This window comes from Leptonotus elevatus, chromosome 15, assembly GCF_054856555.1.
Source record: "Leptonotus elevatus isolate MCC_2025b chromosome 15, RoL_Lele_1.0, whole genome shotgun sequence".
Taxonomy (NCBI): domain Eukaryota; kingdom Metazoa; phylum Chordata; class Actinopteri; order Syngnathiformes; family Syngnathidae; genus Leptonotus; species Leptonotus elevatus.
The window spans coordinates 14,908,716-14,927,041 of record NC_141253.1 but is presented as its reverse complement, the minus strand read 5'-3'; the positions used below and the strand labels follow the sequence as shown (position 1 = coordinate 14,927,041).

The 18,326-nt window shown below is 37.0% G+C and overlaps 1 protein-coding gene across 3 annotated transcripts in view; it reads right to left on the bottom strand.

The window, feature by feature from the left end:
• tcf4 (transcription factor 4) overlaps nucleotides 1-18,326 on the bottom strand; it is a 183,612-nt gene that overhangs the window by 129,061 nt on the left and 36,225 nt on the right. For all 3 annotated transcript variants that reach the window (XM_086096542.1, XM_086096541.1, XM_086096543.1), the window contains exons 5-6: nucleotides 2,984-3,039; nucleotides 1,373-1,448 (exon numbers count right to left, since the gene is read on the bottom strand). In XM_086096542.1, the coding sequence (XP_085952668.1) occupies nucleotides 1,373-1,448; nucleotides 2,984-3,039 (132 nt within the window). The remainder of the gene's footprint in view (nucleotides 1-1,372; nucleotides 1,449-2,983; nucleotides 3,040-18,326) is intronic.

The window sequence follows — 18,326 nt, the reverse complement described above, 5'->3', positions numbered from 1 at the left end:
AGCTACATAGTATAATCACAACACTGTCAAAACACATCGCACACACAATGGATCATTTCAGTAAACCTAAAAGTTTATATTTTGTGGTTGTATAGGCCTTCTTGGCCATGCATTCACGGTATACTAAAATATTCCAAGAATGATCAGTTTTCATCCTTAGATTTTTTTTAATTGTATTTTGTTTTAGTCACTAAAATGAGTAAATGAGTAATACAGCCATGAAATATTCAATTTGTGATTACTAGCTAAAAAAATTTATCAAATAATATTAATAATAGTGCATCACAATGAGAGAAAAGTCTAAATTCTCTATTATCTGGTTGAGGGCCTATTACAGAACTGCCAATAAAAGTGTTTGTATGCTCGTTGACTGCAAACGAAATGCTGATCATTGGCCCAAAACAAAATGTGTCCATGATAAGAAAGGCAAATAATAACTCTATTGTTGACATATAGATCATAAACAATTCACATCATTGTCATGTTTCAAGATCATTACTTTCTGAGTTATATCAAATTACGTTATGTATGCATAAATATTCGCAACTTTAGGTATGATTCAATATACAGTATGTGTGAATGTTTGTTTGAGTATAAGGTAACCACATTATAAGATAAGAAACAGCTCTCAGTATGATTCAGTGCAGTTCTACACCATTGTAAACTTCAGCGACAATAACAAGCATATATCTCTTCGAGAACTGAGTACAACTACATTTTTAAAGGCAGGATTTATGATACAGTTGTAGAGTCTGTTCTTATTACATTGTAGGGGTGTGCCTAATGTTGTGGCCAGTGTTAACACAGCACATGGTATGTTAAAATTATAAATGCTGTTGTTGCACAAGCGCATTGTTCTTTCAATGACTATAACATATTGGCACACAAACACCTGTTTACTATTTCTCTTATCCAAATGTGACAATTTTCAACACAGGACAATATACCATAACCAAGACATAAGCGCACAAGAGCTATGGCAGAAATGGGTGGCTGAGATCTGACATCTTCCATATTTTATGAATCCAGTCAAAGGTAATTAAGCTCAAAGTGTGAGAGCGATCGTCAAGGAGAAAGAGAAGGCGGGAAAGAGAGGCAGATTATCTGTGTCAGTGGCCATTTGCTCACAACTGGCGCCAAATCGGAGAGAGGGCCAGAGGCATGGTGCATCATGGGTAAATGAGCACACATTGCACGGCGTTTTCCACACGCCGAGGCCGAAGGGGGGTGCGAGGCAGGAGTCGGAGTTGTGAGAAAGTGAGTTGACTCCTCCGCTTTACATGAAATCACATTCACTGTCAAAGTTTACTGATCGAAAGCAAAAAAAAGACGGACAATTTAAATAGGAATACCCAGTGAGTAAGCCACTTACCTGTTAGCCTGGAGTTAGCGTAAGGTGGTGAGAGGCCGTCATGTGATGTAATGTACTGAGATCCTTCTGCATAGCTCTGGATAAAGAGAAAAATAAAATAAATACTTTAAGTGAAAACTACATTGATACAAAACAAGAGAGATATAAAACTACTGTATAACTTGTTACATCAAATATTTGTGTTTTAACGAATGGATAAATGTATGTTGGGAAATTCAGCGGATTGCACATATGTCTTTTGCAACAACATATTTTGCAGCTTTTGGAATTTTGGTCCATGACTTTATGTCTGGATCAAACTATCTGTTCTATTTCATCCTACAGGTGTTTGATGGGCGGTCATGGTCAGGGCCAGGGATCGCAAGTCCTCCCACACCGAACTCATCCAACCATATCTGCATGGCCCCTGCTATGTGCACTGGGGCACATCTGGCAGGAAAAGAAAATTGTCTTTCTAAAACTATTCCCACAAGGTTTGAAGCACACCATGTCCAAAATCACTTGTAAGTGAAGAGGTAAGATTCAGGAGGATTTTTTTTCCAACCCAGAGAATTCTTAGCAAAAAAAAGAACGCTGATAAAAAAAAAAAAAGGGGGGGGGGGAATACTTTGAAAAAAAGAAGAAATATGTTGAAATTGTGAATTGCGAGTATGCAGGGGTCGACTGTAGTTTTAAGTTGTAATATCACCATCCACCACTAGATGGCAGAGATGGTTTAGTTCCAAGTCTTATACTGCCCTATACAACAACATGAGTCGGCCTGACTTTTTTTCTTCTTTTTTTTTTTTACAGATTTGATATGATATGCAGGAAAAACATAGTAAACAATAAACATAAACATTTTGAGATAATGAATTTTTAATAAGTGTACAAAATTAGTTCTTGCACTTAAAGTTGGTTTGCTGATCAGCAGTTTTGTACCAGACTTGAATGGACATTTTTATGGAAGAGGGGGTGGGTGCTGGGGGTACATTTATGTCGTTATTTTGTTGTTGGGTTAGGACAGGGATAGGCAAGTTTGGTCCTAGAGAGCCGCAGTCCTGCATGTTTTCGGTGTCTCCTCCCTCCAACCCATGTGTTTCAAATCATCAGCTCATCATTACGTTCTGCAGGAGCCTCTCAGCTGTGTTCGAGGAGGGAGACATCAAAAACATGCAGGACTAGAGCTCTCTAGGACCGAACTTGCCTAACCCTGGGTTAGGATAATATGGCTCGTTATACATGCATTGAAAAATGTATTATGAACTATTAAATATATTAAGAGCCTGTATTTCATATATTTTATGCATACTTAAAATTTTATTTGTGTCATACGTCAGCTTAGAAAATGCATGGTCCTGAGTAAGATTGATGAAAAATTGTGGCCTTCCCTCCAGCATTTAAGTTGCCTATCCCTGGAATAGATTAACCATATAATTGAAAAAGTGTCTCAATTAGTTTGCCCATTAAATCTAAACTGTTTCCAAAATCTAAATTTTTCTTTATTTGTTTTTAATTGTGTTCTTAACGGTAGCACTATTTTATAATACACAGCAGGCAAAGTGTAAAGTGTTGTGCTGACAATGGCCAAATTAATTTGTTATCAGTAAATCAGTTTCTTTTTTGTTTTACCTTCGAAGAACGACTTCCACTCGCCCATGACCCCGCACTTGTTCTCTCCTCCATATCTGCAGAATAGTGAAAGAGAAAGAGTGGACCCAAGTTTAATTAATAAGTATTGAACAACAGAAAATACCCCCCCCCCCCCCCAAAAAAAATCTTACATTGGGCAGCTGGGTAGACTATTGGTTAACATTTTTGCCTGCTGTTCTGGTGCATGGATAGAAAAATGCATTTACAAACTGGTGCTTTTTTTTCTTCCTTACAAATTGAAATCAGGAATTGCTCAAATATTATATAACATTTTTAATCAGACGATAAAATGAGAAAAATCCCCAGAGCATTTGGTTGTTGTTGCTCATTCACACAAATGGTCATCTGTACATTAATTCCATATAATCAATATACCTCAATGACTTTTATCCTAAACACTCAACAACATTGTGTATGCCATGTGTGTAGATTCTGTGTACAGACTAAGAGTGTAATCAACTACATCAGAGTAAATCATCATCTCTCCTTTCTCCATGTCATTAAACATTATTGATTATGATTGCAGAGCCTTTAATGTCTCTATGAAATGTAATGGACCTTTAAGCCTCGCACAGACCACTAATCCCCGTTGCCATCACACTGCATTGCAAAGGTCAGTCTCTTGCCTGAGAGGTCACAGGTTTGATTCCCTGCCACAAGCGTATAATGCTGGAGTATGATGCTGGACTTTCAGGCAAACAACCTTGGAAAACTAAAGTGTCCTTCTTCATTATAAACACTTGATTTGGGAGTTTGATTCTTTCTATATTGCTCTGACAATGTGTAACTAACACAAAGCATTAACTTCCATACATACAAACTTAATAATACATGTTAATATATTTCTGGTTAAACTAAACGGAGTAGTTTGAAGTTTTTTGTTATACAGGCCCTTTATTTGAGGATTGTACATAATGTTGTCACAATACATTTGTCAGTCACATTGACAATATTTCAGAAACACAACATTATCAATGTATCTATTTTCCATGCCACTTGTCCTCATTGGGGTCACAGGTGAGCTGGAGCAGCTATATTTGGGCAAGAGGCAAGGCACACCCCAGATTGGTCACCAATCAATTAAAAGTAATTATTATTTATTATATATATTATATATTTAATATATATATTTATATTTTTATTAATTATTAATACATTATATATCAAAATACAGTTTTAGCCAGTCTATATGTGTGTACAAGTCTATTCGTTTATCTTTTTAATTCAGATCGATAGATCGACATATCCGCGTGTCTAAACCAATACAACGCATAATTTGGATGATGTCAATACTTCTGGTTCATGATCGGATCTTAACTAACCAATCACAATCGCAAGTTGATTTGCATTATGTTCATGTTAAAAATGTTGCAAGCTTGGTGAGTTAACAACATGTTACAGCCATATTATCCTGGTGTCTACTATAAAAACTAAAAACATGAGACAACCCCCCCCCCCCCAAATGCCCATGTTGTTCTTATGTGGGTAAAGAGTCCAAATCAGCACAAAAAAAATAAAAATAAATTTTGCCTAGCAGAAAAAAATGCAGGTTTGAAGGGGCTACATTATCACTTCTAAAACAATCCTAGGAAATTACAATTTCCCATCACCGATGTGCTACTATTAGAACAGGCCCTCCCCTGGCCTCCATGTTTGTAATAAATAGTTTAGACAAGCAACTGTTTACACAAATTCAAGCCTACATAATAATTTTGATTCTTCAATGATATTGAGATGCATGCTTTTCAAATATGTTAACAAGCCATTGTACCCGGAAAAAGATTTGATACAGATTAATCCCGATACGAATCTATAAATGGATTATTGCGATTTTTTTAAAACTCAAATTTAGAAAATACTAATCAGTAAACTTGTACATGTACACTGTAAGATTTGTATGAAAATGTATTTATTTATCTGAAAATTCAGGCTTATAACTGAGCGACTGCATTTAACAGGTTGCAGTCTGTTTCATGTTTGAACAGCACTGAAAAAAAATATTAAGGCTTAATGTTCCATATATAACATTCTTCCATGCTTAATGTGTTAATCCTAACCTTAAATTAGACGTTTTGTTGAATATTCCCATAAAAAATGTATCTTTAAACATCGATTCGGCCTCATATCCAATCGATTCAAGAATTGCGCGCTGTAATATCGCGATATATTGCCGAATCGATTTTTTTCTAACACCCCTAATATATATATATATATATATATATATATATATATATATGTAAACTGACAGATAATGAGTGTGTATCGGTAACTCACCAAATGTCTAAACAGAGCATAAGCAAAATAGATTTGACAGGTTGAGAGTTGGGAGGTGGTGGATTTAGAAGTAGGAGTGATGTTGAAGAGGATGTGGAAGTTTACAATTAGCGAGAGCGTCATTCAGTAGGGCAAATCGAGAGGATGGGAAAGCAGATTGAAGCAGAAGGCGGAGTGCAAAAGAGGTGGCAGAAAGTGTGCAGAAGTTAAAAGACGCGGAGGAAGAGGCGGTAAGAAGGAGGCGTCCATGTGTCCTGCACCTGATAAGGCCTCCGATTGAGGGCTATAAATTACACTCGCGAGAGGGAGCGGGGGGGGTTGGGTTTGGCTGGGAGGACACACAAATTGCAAAATACAAATGGACAATCCTACTCCCCTCTTGCAAACGCTAACACACGCATGCGCGTGCGAACACACACACACACACACACGTGCGCACATTGTAGGTGATCTATCATCAGTTAATGAATTTAGACTGACAGACAGCTCCATGTCTCACACAATGATCATATTAAGACCTGCCTGACGCAAAACAGACCCCTATTAATGCTGTTAGCAATGTGTGTGCGTGTATGTGTATTGTGTGTTACTGCCGAGGAAACACAAATACTGGCCTTTACTTCAACCATTGCACTCTATGTCATTATTGACAACAAAAAAGGTTAATGTATGACTGTTTAATAATTACTTTGTGATGAGTTTGGGGGTTGTAGATGGCGGGCTTGGCGGGATTGGTGGCTCGGGATAAGTGTTACATGTCATGTGACATACTGTACAGTATGTCAAGATTGATTACCAAACAAGCATGTATGGTCTGAGATCATATTCTCATTTGAACGGGAGCCCCTGTGGTGCCAGGTTATGATTTATTTTTTGCTAATCTGTACCCACAGTTTACTCAACTGTACCCAGAGTTTAGCAATCTGTACTCACAGTTTAGTAATCTGTACGCATAGTTTACTGAACTGTTCCCACAGTTTACTAAACTTTAGTAATCTGTTCCCACAGTTTACTAATCTGTTCCCACGGTTTAGTAAACTGTACCCACAGTTTAGCAATCTGTACCCACAGTTTAGTAAACTGTGCATACATATATACACATCTGTAACGGTGCCCGAGTTCGACTCCCGGTATGGGAATTATGTTTTTTGTTTGTTATCTAAGGCATTTGCGATGAATAATGAAGCCTCTGTCGACTATGCTGGCCATTAGTCACCATTTTATATGGCTGCGTTAATGTAATCATCACATACTGTGACTTTCAAAGTGTGGTCCTAAGAAGTAAAAAGTACAATTCATTCATTCATATCCATTTAAGATTTTAATACTTTTGCGTTTAATCAGTTTATTTTGTGTGCAATACATTTGAATTGAAAGAGGGTCTCTTTATTTATCTATATATTCGAGTGTTCTTCTTTGTTTCTTATTGACGTGCTAAACTGTGGGTACAGATTGCTAAATTGTAGGAACGGATTACTAAATTTAGTTACAGATTAGTAAACTGTTGGAACAGATTACTAAACTGTGAGAACAGATTAGTAAACTGAGGGTACAGATTACTAAATTGTGGGAACAGATTACTAAACTTTAGTTACAGATTAGTAAACTGTGGGAACCGATTACTAAACCGTGGGAACAGATTAGTAAACTGAGGGTACAGATTACTAAACCGTGGGTACAGATTGCTAAACTGGGAACAGATTAGTAAACTGTGGGAGATAAACAAAACAAATTATTTTTCATACCCTGGCACCAGAGGGGCTTCATACATTTGAGCTCAGATTATCCAAAGTATAAAAAGTAATGAATCACACCCTCAGTGATGCCATCTAGGTGTCTTTACCTGGTCGACACTGCACAATTAAGGGAGAATCATAATTGACAGTTCACTTTTATTTAAAACACACGTTAACAATCGTCTCTCAAAATTTAAAACCAGATGAGGCTCTCTTTACTGGTAGAAATCCTCTTTAACACATTCTGTTAAACGTTCTCATTAAAATCTCTCTCCTCTGAATCTTACAATATAGAGCTGTAGTATAAAGATCTTGTACAAAACTATTATCCACCAGATAGACATCATATACAATGTTGTCATCCGCTTTGTCACAACAGTTCCCTTTAACACCTACCAGTGTTAACTGGACTCCCTGGTTAATTGGCCTTTTCTTCACTTTCAAAATCCAATTCACTGGTTTCCAATCATCAATAAAACACTCATTCCCTGCTCACCATTCATACCAGCACACTCAACTGCAGTTTATTAACCTCTTCTTTACCAACGTACACATCACTTTTGGTCAATTATCTTTTCAATTTCTGCCTCAAACAACTGGAACACCCTACAACCATCAATATAATTTAAATCATTTAACTCATATTACCATTGAAAAAGTAAGTGAGAGAAACTGTACATAACCGCTGCACCTGTTTTAAGCTTGCATGGTTTGAGCCTTTTAAAGGGATACTTGACTATTGGGCCATTTTCAACAGTAAGAAGATAATATTTTGTCTGTAATTAACGTGATAACTTCATTATTTTTCATGAACAACTAATATTTTTAGAAACAAATTTCACCTCAATCATGGCTCAGTTGGCTGACCAAACTCAGAAAACAGTTGAGCCGTGATTGGTCATTACCTATATTTCCTTAGCACATGTGATGTCATCTTCAGTCGACAGCAAGTGGGAAAATTTGTTTTTAAAGGTATTAATTGTACATGAAAAATAATGAAGTTATCAAATGATGTAACTACATTATATGTCTGATGCCTCTTGGCAAGGTCAGCGTTGCAACTCAAAATCTGTTGTACGTTGCCTCACCTAGACAAATAAAGGTAAGACAATAAATAAATAAATAAACAAATAAATAAATACATAAATAAATAAATAAATAAGCACAATTACAAAGTACACTCTATGAGGTAAGGTAATTATGACATGGTGACTAATGACATGGTATTATTAGATTTAATTAATTATTTGATTCATTTGTTAATTACAGCTCATTGATAAGCACACTTACACTACTTCCTAAATAATGTATACACCGCCCGAAAATGCGTAGAGGAACAATCCCTTAATTAACTAACTTCGGCAGTTGTCAAAACAACATTAAGCACTTCTTTCCAGTTCAGATCAAAATGTCTTTGCTGTTAACATGATGTCTGCAAAAGCTAGCAAAGATGACCATATCTGATTTCCATAGTATTTGCAGGGTAACATCTAAAAAGTGCCTTAAAAATGTACAAAGGTTTCAAGCCAGCAACAAGTTAATAATCTAGCTAGTTCCGGTCCAAACTATCATGTCATCAGTTGTCATAGTTGTCGCAGTGCATACAAGTCCGCCAACGATTGTTTTAATTTTTTTGTTTGGTCACGTGACATTCCGCATAAGGCCCATTAATCTAAAGAGATCTTATACACATCTGTCTCACAGTTCTGTGGTTCTATGTTTGATAATCAGATCCTGTGTGGACTACATTTTCTCCCTGTGCTTGCATGGGTCGTCTATGGGTACTGCAGCTTTCCCTAACAATAAAAAAATAAATAACAACGTAAATAAAAATAAATAAAAAATAAATAAATAAATAAATAAAATAAAATTAGAAAATTAAAAAAAAAAAAAAAAAGGATGGATCACCTATTGCACCTGATGTATACTGATGACATGCTGACGAAAGGTATTTTTTGACAGGTAAAACAAATCAAGTGTACGATGCGTGTGTGTTTGACTGCACCTGTGTAAGATGTATAGCTCCACTGTTCTCATTTGTTCTCTGTAAGTAATTATAGGCCAGGCCTATCCTCCACCACCCACGCATACTACCTATAGTCATTGAGTGACAATCCTAAAGACACATTCTTGACTATTCAAATGAAATCACGTGATGCTAAATCCAGATATTCCCGTTAGACCAAATGTTCTTCACAAATGAAATGTTTCTGAAATCTCATAGTTTTTTTCAAGTCATTCATCATTTTTATGGCCTGCCTCAATCATGTTATTTTCAATGATTCATTTCCATAATAATAATAATAATAATAATAATAATAATAATAATAATAATAATAATAATAATAATAATAATAATAATAATAATAATAATAATAATAAAGTATTTTGTTCAGGTAGGATCAAGTCACATATGTGCAAGTCACAAGCAAATCAAGTCATAAACTTCAAATTTCAAGCAAATCACAAGTTACTAGAAGAAAGAAAAAAAGTAAAGTCCAGCCGCCACCAAATTTTAAGTCACTACTTGTTTCAATCAAGTCATAAGTCAAGTCATACAATCCTGCAAAATCACAAATGAAGATAGTAAACAAACAACTTCAGAGTATGAAAAAAAAAATTATGCATACCTACATTATTTAAAATAACGCATGTTATTTTATTTATCTAATCTTTGCTAACATTTGTTTGTTTATAGCTACCAATGTATCCAGCACTGTTACTGTGATGACGAATATGGAGTTGTTGTTGTTGTTGTTTTTAATATTGTGTGCTTCATAGGTTGTCGCTTTATGTAGTTCAGTCAAGTTGATGTGCATTAGTTTATGCGCACCCTGCCACATCAAATATGGCGGACGCGCTGATGACCAAAATGTCTATCAGTTTAATATCTTCTCAAGTAAACACATTAAGAAGACAAAAAAGTTTAGTCAATATTTTACCAACTATTAATGAGCTAAACTGCCAAGCTAGCATAGCTATCTCAGCTTCACATGAGGTTACCTGAGTTGGAAAGATGAAGGTAAACATGGTAGATGTTGTGTTTCTTATCTTCAAGTTGCAGACTTTGCATGCTGCTATTGTCTTTTTTCCCAGTTTCATCAAAAAGATAATCCTTGAATCCAAACATATTGATCTTTGGAGCGTCCTCCATGACACTTTGCTCAATGAGGCAGCCTCAACCCTCTTTAGCCAATTAAGGCATAGTACTGGTGGCAGTCAATGCCAGTGTTGCCATATAGGTGGCACGCACATCACCCCAAAAAAAATTTATTTTAAAATCAAACGACACAATCTTTTAAAAAGTAGATTTACAAATGTTAACAAAAATGTTATGAATTTCCAGTCAAAGTGAAGCCTAAATGGAGTCTTTCAGAAGTTTTTGTGGTAAGTCATTAAATAAGTCCAAGTGATATAACTACAAGTCATACAACTGCGAATGAAAGAGACAATTTCATTGAATTGTGAATGTAACAGAAGCCTCTTGTACTTACACTGAACCCCATTCACATTATTATCTTGGGTTATCACATACACTCACACAAGTGCTAACACACAAGGAGATGAGACGGTAAGAATTAAGCGTCAGATTACGTTTTTGAATCTTCTTCTTTAAAGCTGCTTAAACTGTCTGACACCCACAATCCCACTCTTAGTGTGCGTGTGTGTGTGTCAGTGTGTGCGTGCCCCCAAAAAAATGAAGTGATGTAATAATGCTCAATTCAGAATGTCATTCTTTGCCTTATCTTTGCAAACTCTAACAATTATATTCTCCCTCATTTTGTAGAACTAATCTGCATTCTCTGCCGCTTCTCTCTTTTTCTTTTTTTCTTATTTTCTTTGAGTGAGATTTTTCTATTAAGCAAGTACAGCGTGACTATCATCTTGTCTCCTCAAAATACAGTAAACATGTGAGATGAAATGGACACAAATGTAAATGTCATTAAAGACAAAGTCCATTTTTAACTGAATACGGCCAATAAAATACATTTTATTCATGTCTCCAAAAGTGTGCTTCTGGGTTGTGTCGCCATGTTTGTTTATCTCTGAGTGTGTATTTCCAAAGGGTTGCGTGCAAGGTGGACAGACTCATACACAGGCATACGTGTGTATATATAACAGTGCTGTCGAAGTTAAAGTGTGAACTCATTGATTAATCACAAAAAAATATCACATTAATAATGTATTCATGCAGGTTGATCGCATTATTAATTTTGACCGCAGATTATCCTTTAGGTTGAAAGCGGATGGTTACGTTAAAGGTAGCATAGGTTGTGTTTGAGCAAAAAAAGGTTGAGTTTAGTAACCTTTTGAAACCCAAATACAGTAATGCCAATATTTGCGTTTTGAAGGAGTTATTGACTGCATGTAAAGGTAGTCAGTGCTTTACTGTACTTTTACAAATCTCTCACATATGCACTATTTAACCACACTATTGCCAACTAAGCTGCTATACTTGTCACCAGGACTAAACGACTAAAAACATTTTTGTAAAATTTTTCTCACGTATTATTATAACCTTGCTCTCACAAGATGTATTCTCGCGGCATTTGTGAGTTCACAAACTCCGGAGAATCCATCTTGGACCGCTCCCATTGATTTCCACCGATACGACCAATCACAGAGTGACATTGTATTTGGGGGCGGGATATGCAGCTGTGACGAAAACAAGAAGCGCGGAAGCCGTGGGAAGAAACAAACCAAACATGGCGACACCGGTGGACAAATGTGTGGACGCTCCAATTAATTCTATTCTCACTGAATTAGTCTCTTGTATCCGCATATCAACATTGCAAAACCGACAACATAAACTCAACGCCATGACATCAGCTAGTCACAACAGTCGCATGTCGGTGACGAGATTTTCATCCTTTGCCGTGATTGGTCGAAACAAAATTTAAGTAGACGTGCACATGATTCTGCTTCGTCCAATCAGCTCGAAGTGTTGTACAGCATGCCCCGCCTTTCCCGAACAAATCAACGCGGAGCAGTCCCAGACTGATATTGTGGAGAACTCCCTCGAGTGAAGCACAAATCAATCTGGCTATTGCCAGGCTAGTATCATTATTGTATATACAAATAATAATAATAATAATAACTTTAAGGGTTTGCTTCGTGATCTCAATTTGTTCTCTTTTCCAAAGCCATTTGGACATTTTGACATTTATTCTGGTGTTTCATAGTTTATTTCTTCATTTGTTTTTACTTTTTGCTGAGGAGGGCACAGTTAAAAAATTGCATCAATGTTACTGATTTTGGTATGCAAAAATATTCCATGTTTATGAAGAAAATGTATCAGTTATCTTTGCCGACGTATCCTCTTTTTTCCTCTCTGTACTACTTGCTGCAGTTCTGTTATTTTATTGATCACACTGATCATTCAGTATTCTGTATGGGCATTTAAAAGTAAATGATATTGATTTTGCTTTATTTCAACTATGCATTTTTGTTCTCTTGTCTTCCCCCAACACAGGCTATGACTACTACCATATCTGCTACTACAACAACTATACTTGTACAACAAATCTTGACAATAATACTACTTCTAATAACAGCAGCAACAATAACATCTGCACATAAAACAATTTACCACTCAATCAAAACTGAGCATGTTTGTCTTTGCAAATGTTTTTAAAGGAGGACTCATAAGAAGAGTAAACCCCTTTTAAGGAGTGCATAATACGTATATCAAATAGGATATCAAAGTTGATCCCAGAAGAGTATTCATGTGATTCATTTTGGACCACAAACATGTTTTGTGAAGCAAAATATGTAGTTATATAAGAATTTCAGAAGGAAATTGGGGTTCAAGAGGTTAAAGACCGTAAATGCATTAACGCTTCTGTCTGATGCACATTCAATGTGTTACTATGCCTATTGATTTTCTGCACACATACAATCATGCACAACCACACACAAAAATACACACGCGCACACAAACGCTCATACACGCACACACACACACGCACAGGGGCCAGTGTTTCCTGTCATTAGGCAGCAGAGCTGTTCTATAATTAGAACATCTGGACCCAAGTGCCAATGGCCTCACACGCACACACACGCACACACAGACAGAGAAACACGCACACAACCTGCACGTTATCGTTTTTTTTTAACGTGCCATTTTATGTTGCTTGTTTTCTCGCTTTTTTGTTTAGAAAAAAAGCACATTAAAGTAGCAAAACAAACAACAGCTTGGAGAGCTAATGGCACACTAAATGAATAGAGAGAGGATCTTGTGAAGTAATAGAGGGAAAGAGAGAATGGCAGGGAGTGACAGAAAAAGTAGAGAAAAAAAGATTAGCAAGTTCAAACATGACTTTCTTGAATCAGCAGAGTATTTTTTTTTTAAATACTCATAGCCTACAGATGCCTTTCCAAAAAGTGAGATTAATATTGATAATAGCAGGGCCCTTCCCTTTATATATTTTCCCCTCTCTGCAGTGGAAGAAGAATAAGAAGCCCAGCCGATTCCTTTGACAACCCCCCCTCGTCTCTCCACACAAGCTCATGTGAAGCCGAGCCAACTGTGGCTTAGATCTCTACACACCATTACCACCGGAGGAACAAAAGGAAATTAAAAAAAAGAAGCAAGATTGTCGGAGGCTAAAAAGCAGCAGAGTTAGCAAACTTTTAAAAGTAGTGAGAACAATGCACATGAAAGCACGGAGCAAAAGTAGTGCCTAAGAGCAAGTTATATGCAGAAAAAAATACATGATCACAAGTGAGAAAATACAAATCATTTGCATGGGTATGTTCAGAAACAAAGAAGTGTTGTGGGATGCTGGTCACCCTCCAGTATATTCAGATTTTGAAAAAAAAAAATTCAAACTGTCCCATCGCAAAGCCGATTGGGAAAATTGTTAAGATACTTAACTGTTCACACAAAAAAGTGTCCAAATAAATCCAGTCCTGGTTATATTAAGATGTAAAAACACTTAAATCCAAATGTACTTAAGGTTTGCACAAACATACAGCAGCGTAAGGTTTTCACAGTGCTGAAATGACGAATCACAAGAAGGAGTCATGCCATATGTCCTCTGATGAGGGCTGGTGATTCAAAAGGGGCTTCGACTGTATGTGTGGGAAAGCGAGAATCGGATCAAAATGTTTGCACTCGGATCAGAATGAAGTCTAATGTGTAGAACTTTATGAAGTGTGAATGTGTCTTTTGGGAACAAGCAGTTTGTTAACACGGAAGTCGATTCCTTCAACCATAAGTGGATATGAGTGTATGTGAACGGTTAGACAGCTAATGAACTGTAAATATTCGTCGTTAGCCTCTCTCTTGCACGTCATACATGGCAAAAAAATGAAAGCCGTTTGTCCCAGACAGAACATTTCCCCAGCTAGTTAGCTTAGCATTGGGACTCTGCTGATGCCTGCTGGTGTGGAGGATCTATTTTGTATGACATCAAGATAACCAACGTGGATCCTACCTTTTGGGATCCTGGTTAAGTAAAGACATTTTCAACTAAAAAGCAAAACTTTTGGGAGTTAAACCAGTGGCAGGCAGTCATCATCTGTACTTTCAAGTTCCATATTTTAAGTTTACAAATAAGTTAACGTGAGACTTTGTAAAGCTATTTGAACACCCACCATGATGCAGAAACAGTGGTATATAAGTGCACTCCATTTACCTTCATCAAGTTGGATTTTCATCTGTCGCAGGATGTGAATCAATTTGAATACCACTTCATTATGTTATTAAAAATGGTGAGTGGAGCTCTACCTCTGACAAAACTCTTTTCAGTTCTACATTTCCTTGTGTTGGGATTATTTTAGCATTATGATGTGGCAAGCACCAATTGCTACATCATAATGCAGAGACGTTTTTCCAGGTTGGCTGTCTCAAGTGTATTTTTTATTTTTCTTTGCACAGGATCGGCAAATATATCAAATTCTCCAAACTCTGGAATAGTTAAATAAAAAAATATATATATATTTTTTAAAAGCTTTTATGTCGTAGCTTGTGTAGTAACTTCATTTTGGGCTTGCCATCCACTCCCAAAATTTTTATGTTGTATAATCTGAAAGTGCAAAAACTCTTTTGAATATGGCACAGTAAAGGAACACACGTTTTAGCGCCCACTGTTTGGGATCCTTTGGTAAATCAGGCTCTCAGTTTTTACTTGTGTCATTCACAAGTGTCATTCCGTAACTCTCACTAGTGCAGTGGTGTCAAAGTCCGGTCCTCGGGGGCCTGAGTCCTGCATGTTTTAGAGGTTTCCCACGTTAACACAGCTGATTCATATTTAAGCTCATCAGCAAGCTCTGCAGGAGCCTGATAATGATCCTGATCATTGAATGTGGTGTGTTGGAGTAGAGAAACCTCGAAAACATGCAGGACTCTGACACCTGTGCACTCGTGCAATGCACAACAGAATAAAGGCCTATATGATAAAGTAAGAGTGACTAGACAAACAAAGAGTGATTAATATGGCACCATATTAACTGCATAACAACTGCAAACATTATCGGCACAATTGACATAGTAACTGCATAAGCTACTTATAACATCAACATCATAAAACGATGACCCCATGACCTAACTCAATGACCCAACCCAAAATACAGTCATAACACTTCTCTTCTCTCAATTCTCACTTCTCTATGCCTAAAGAGGCATATTTTTCTGTAAAAATATGGTTAAATCACAGTTGGGTCCATCGGGAATTATGAATGTCTGCTGTTCTCCCATCCCAATTATCAATTCACAGTGAGGGACACAACAGCAGCGACAACTGTTCAGTATCTTCCATGACATGCTTTTTGAAAGAAACTCATCCGGTAAGCTCTCAAATCCTAGATGAGCATTCAGCCAAAGGGGCCCTAATTACATTATTACTGTCTCACGTTAAGTGTATGTGAATATAAATTTTGTTCATTTAGAACATCACCAATTTAATAATTGATACATTAATTTGTAATGTTGAGTTCGAAGATGCTTGGACTTAAGTAATCAGTTAAACCCATCAATTAATGATCTAATTAGGCATCAGAAAGACAGACAAGTGAGAAACGGAGAACAGAGAGAGAGAGAGAGAGAGAGAGAGAGAGAGAGAGAGATAGAGAGAGAGAGACTGAATGCTGTTTCTCCGGTCTCTAGGTAGACTTGAGTTTGACAATTCAATTAAGGCTTCTTTCTCTCTGAGGAGTTTTTTGTATATGTTGGTTTTGTAAAACTCTATCTCACGGACACCTGCCAGCTCCGTAGTACTGCAAACAGAAGGATAAGTAAGGCTTAATCATAGCACGAGAGAGCAGGAGAGACATTTCCACAAACTGGAGAAAGTCCAAGGGTTGGATGAGAAGCTGTTAAAATGGTCTTTCAACAAGTGCAGAAAGTAAAACGGCAAACAGTTGGGCTGCGTTAAACAAGCTCAGAAATTCGTACCTTGACATCTGCTTTTAATTACCAGGGAAAATAGGAAACAACCTACCTCTTCCCCCCCCCCCCCCCCCTTCGCTCTTGTCCTTTACTATCCTCAAATGTCTAGAATGGTAAAACTAAATTTCTTTGAAAACTACATGTGTTTTTTTTTTTTTTATATATTTGCGAACTTTGTGATGAAGAGTCCTTGTGGAAATGAAGGATAATTTGGTTTGAATGTGACTGAAAAGAAGAAGATTGCTCCAGTCAAGGTGTAAACAAGGTAGTTCAAACTAGATTGCTGACAGTCAACAAAGAAGGTGGTCATGGCTTGAAGAAACCCACTAATCCCTAAATTAACATTTATCCCAAACCAATTATCTGCAGCTGAAACTAAATACAAACAAGTCACTAACTTTTCATCACTCTTCATTTTCTTGAGTAAAAATAAATCAATATATCAATGTGTAGTTGCAAGCAAGATGAATCTATATTGAAAAATGCATTTTAGATTGAATATGCACTAATCAGTCATTCCCAACCAGAGCGCAGTGACATCAGTGATGCTGTGCATAATTATACAATTTGAAAGTCTCAGTTATTGATGTTTGTTCATCTCCAGGTATCAATGCCAGAATCACATACTGTACTACATGCTCTTCCATTACATAGCAGAAAGCAAAATGAAGCTGTGTATCCACCTGTCGCCATTCATACAACAGAACAAGTCATGACTAAATCAGCTTTGTGTTCCACGAAACAGGCTCAGATTTCACAATGAGGCGCAGTGGCACGCCTGCTCCTCCTTAATCAAACCTCAAAACTACCTCATTTCAGGTTGCCTTACGCATCCCATCCCTCTTTTTACCTTCTCTTGCTCTTTGACCTCTCGTCACATGTAAACATTAAGGTAAAACAGACCCTAATTTGTTTTTGCGGGCAGGTAAAGGTGAACCTACACAGTTTTGAACATAAACACGCTAAAGCGCACAAGCAAATATGTTTAACATACGCTGTAAATAAAACTGTCTACATCAGTGACAGCCTGCATTATATCAAAACCCCCAAACAACCACTATCATCATCACTCATCATGAGAGACAACAGACTGCCTCCCACTTTTAGAGCCAGCCTTGGGTAAACACAATTTCCCTTTAGAGGGGAGCGCAAACGGCCCATATGGAAGAAGCAACTTGGAAATAGCTTTGATGAGAGAGAAAAAAAAAAAAGGCCATGTCAAATCTCAGATGTTAGTCACTAAGAGTGTGGTGGTTTACTCCCCTGATGTCCATGCAGGCCGTGTGGGTTCAATTCCTCCTCAGTGATGGTCTGTGTGGATTTTTGTCATCTCTGCACGTGCGCTGAAATTGACTGGTGACCAGTCCAGGTGTAGGGTTTGCTAAGTAACATGGAATAGGCCCTCACCTACACTCTAAAACCAGGTCAAAAATGGACCGATCCTCTACTTGGGTCTACTTGACCCAACTTTGAGTCAAGAAATGGGTCAGATCCTTTACTTGGGTCAAAAAAATTGGGTCATTTTTGTATAAAACAACCCAGAAAGTTGGGAAAAATTGACCCATAAAGTGGAACACACCATTTCGTGTTACTTTTGACCCAACTGTTTTTAGAGTGTAAAATGGACATGTGGTATAGAAAATGTTTGGATGGATATCAGGTGCATAGTTGACATTCGAACAGTACACAAGTTATCTCAAATATATTATGTCCAAATTAATTGCTACTTTCCAAGCTCTTTCATAATCTATGTTATTTCAAGTCCCTGTTTAAATCGAATTAGAATGTCTAAATAAGCATGCTTCAAATGTGTGTTTTCATTAAATCCACTTGCCAGTTCAGTAGTGAGTGTTTCTGTACTGCATGGGTCATTTCACAATCTACTGCTGCATCTACGACATGTCGCGGTGGTTGCACGAGA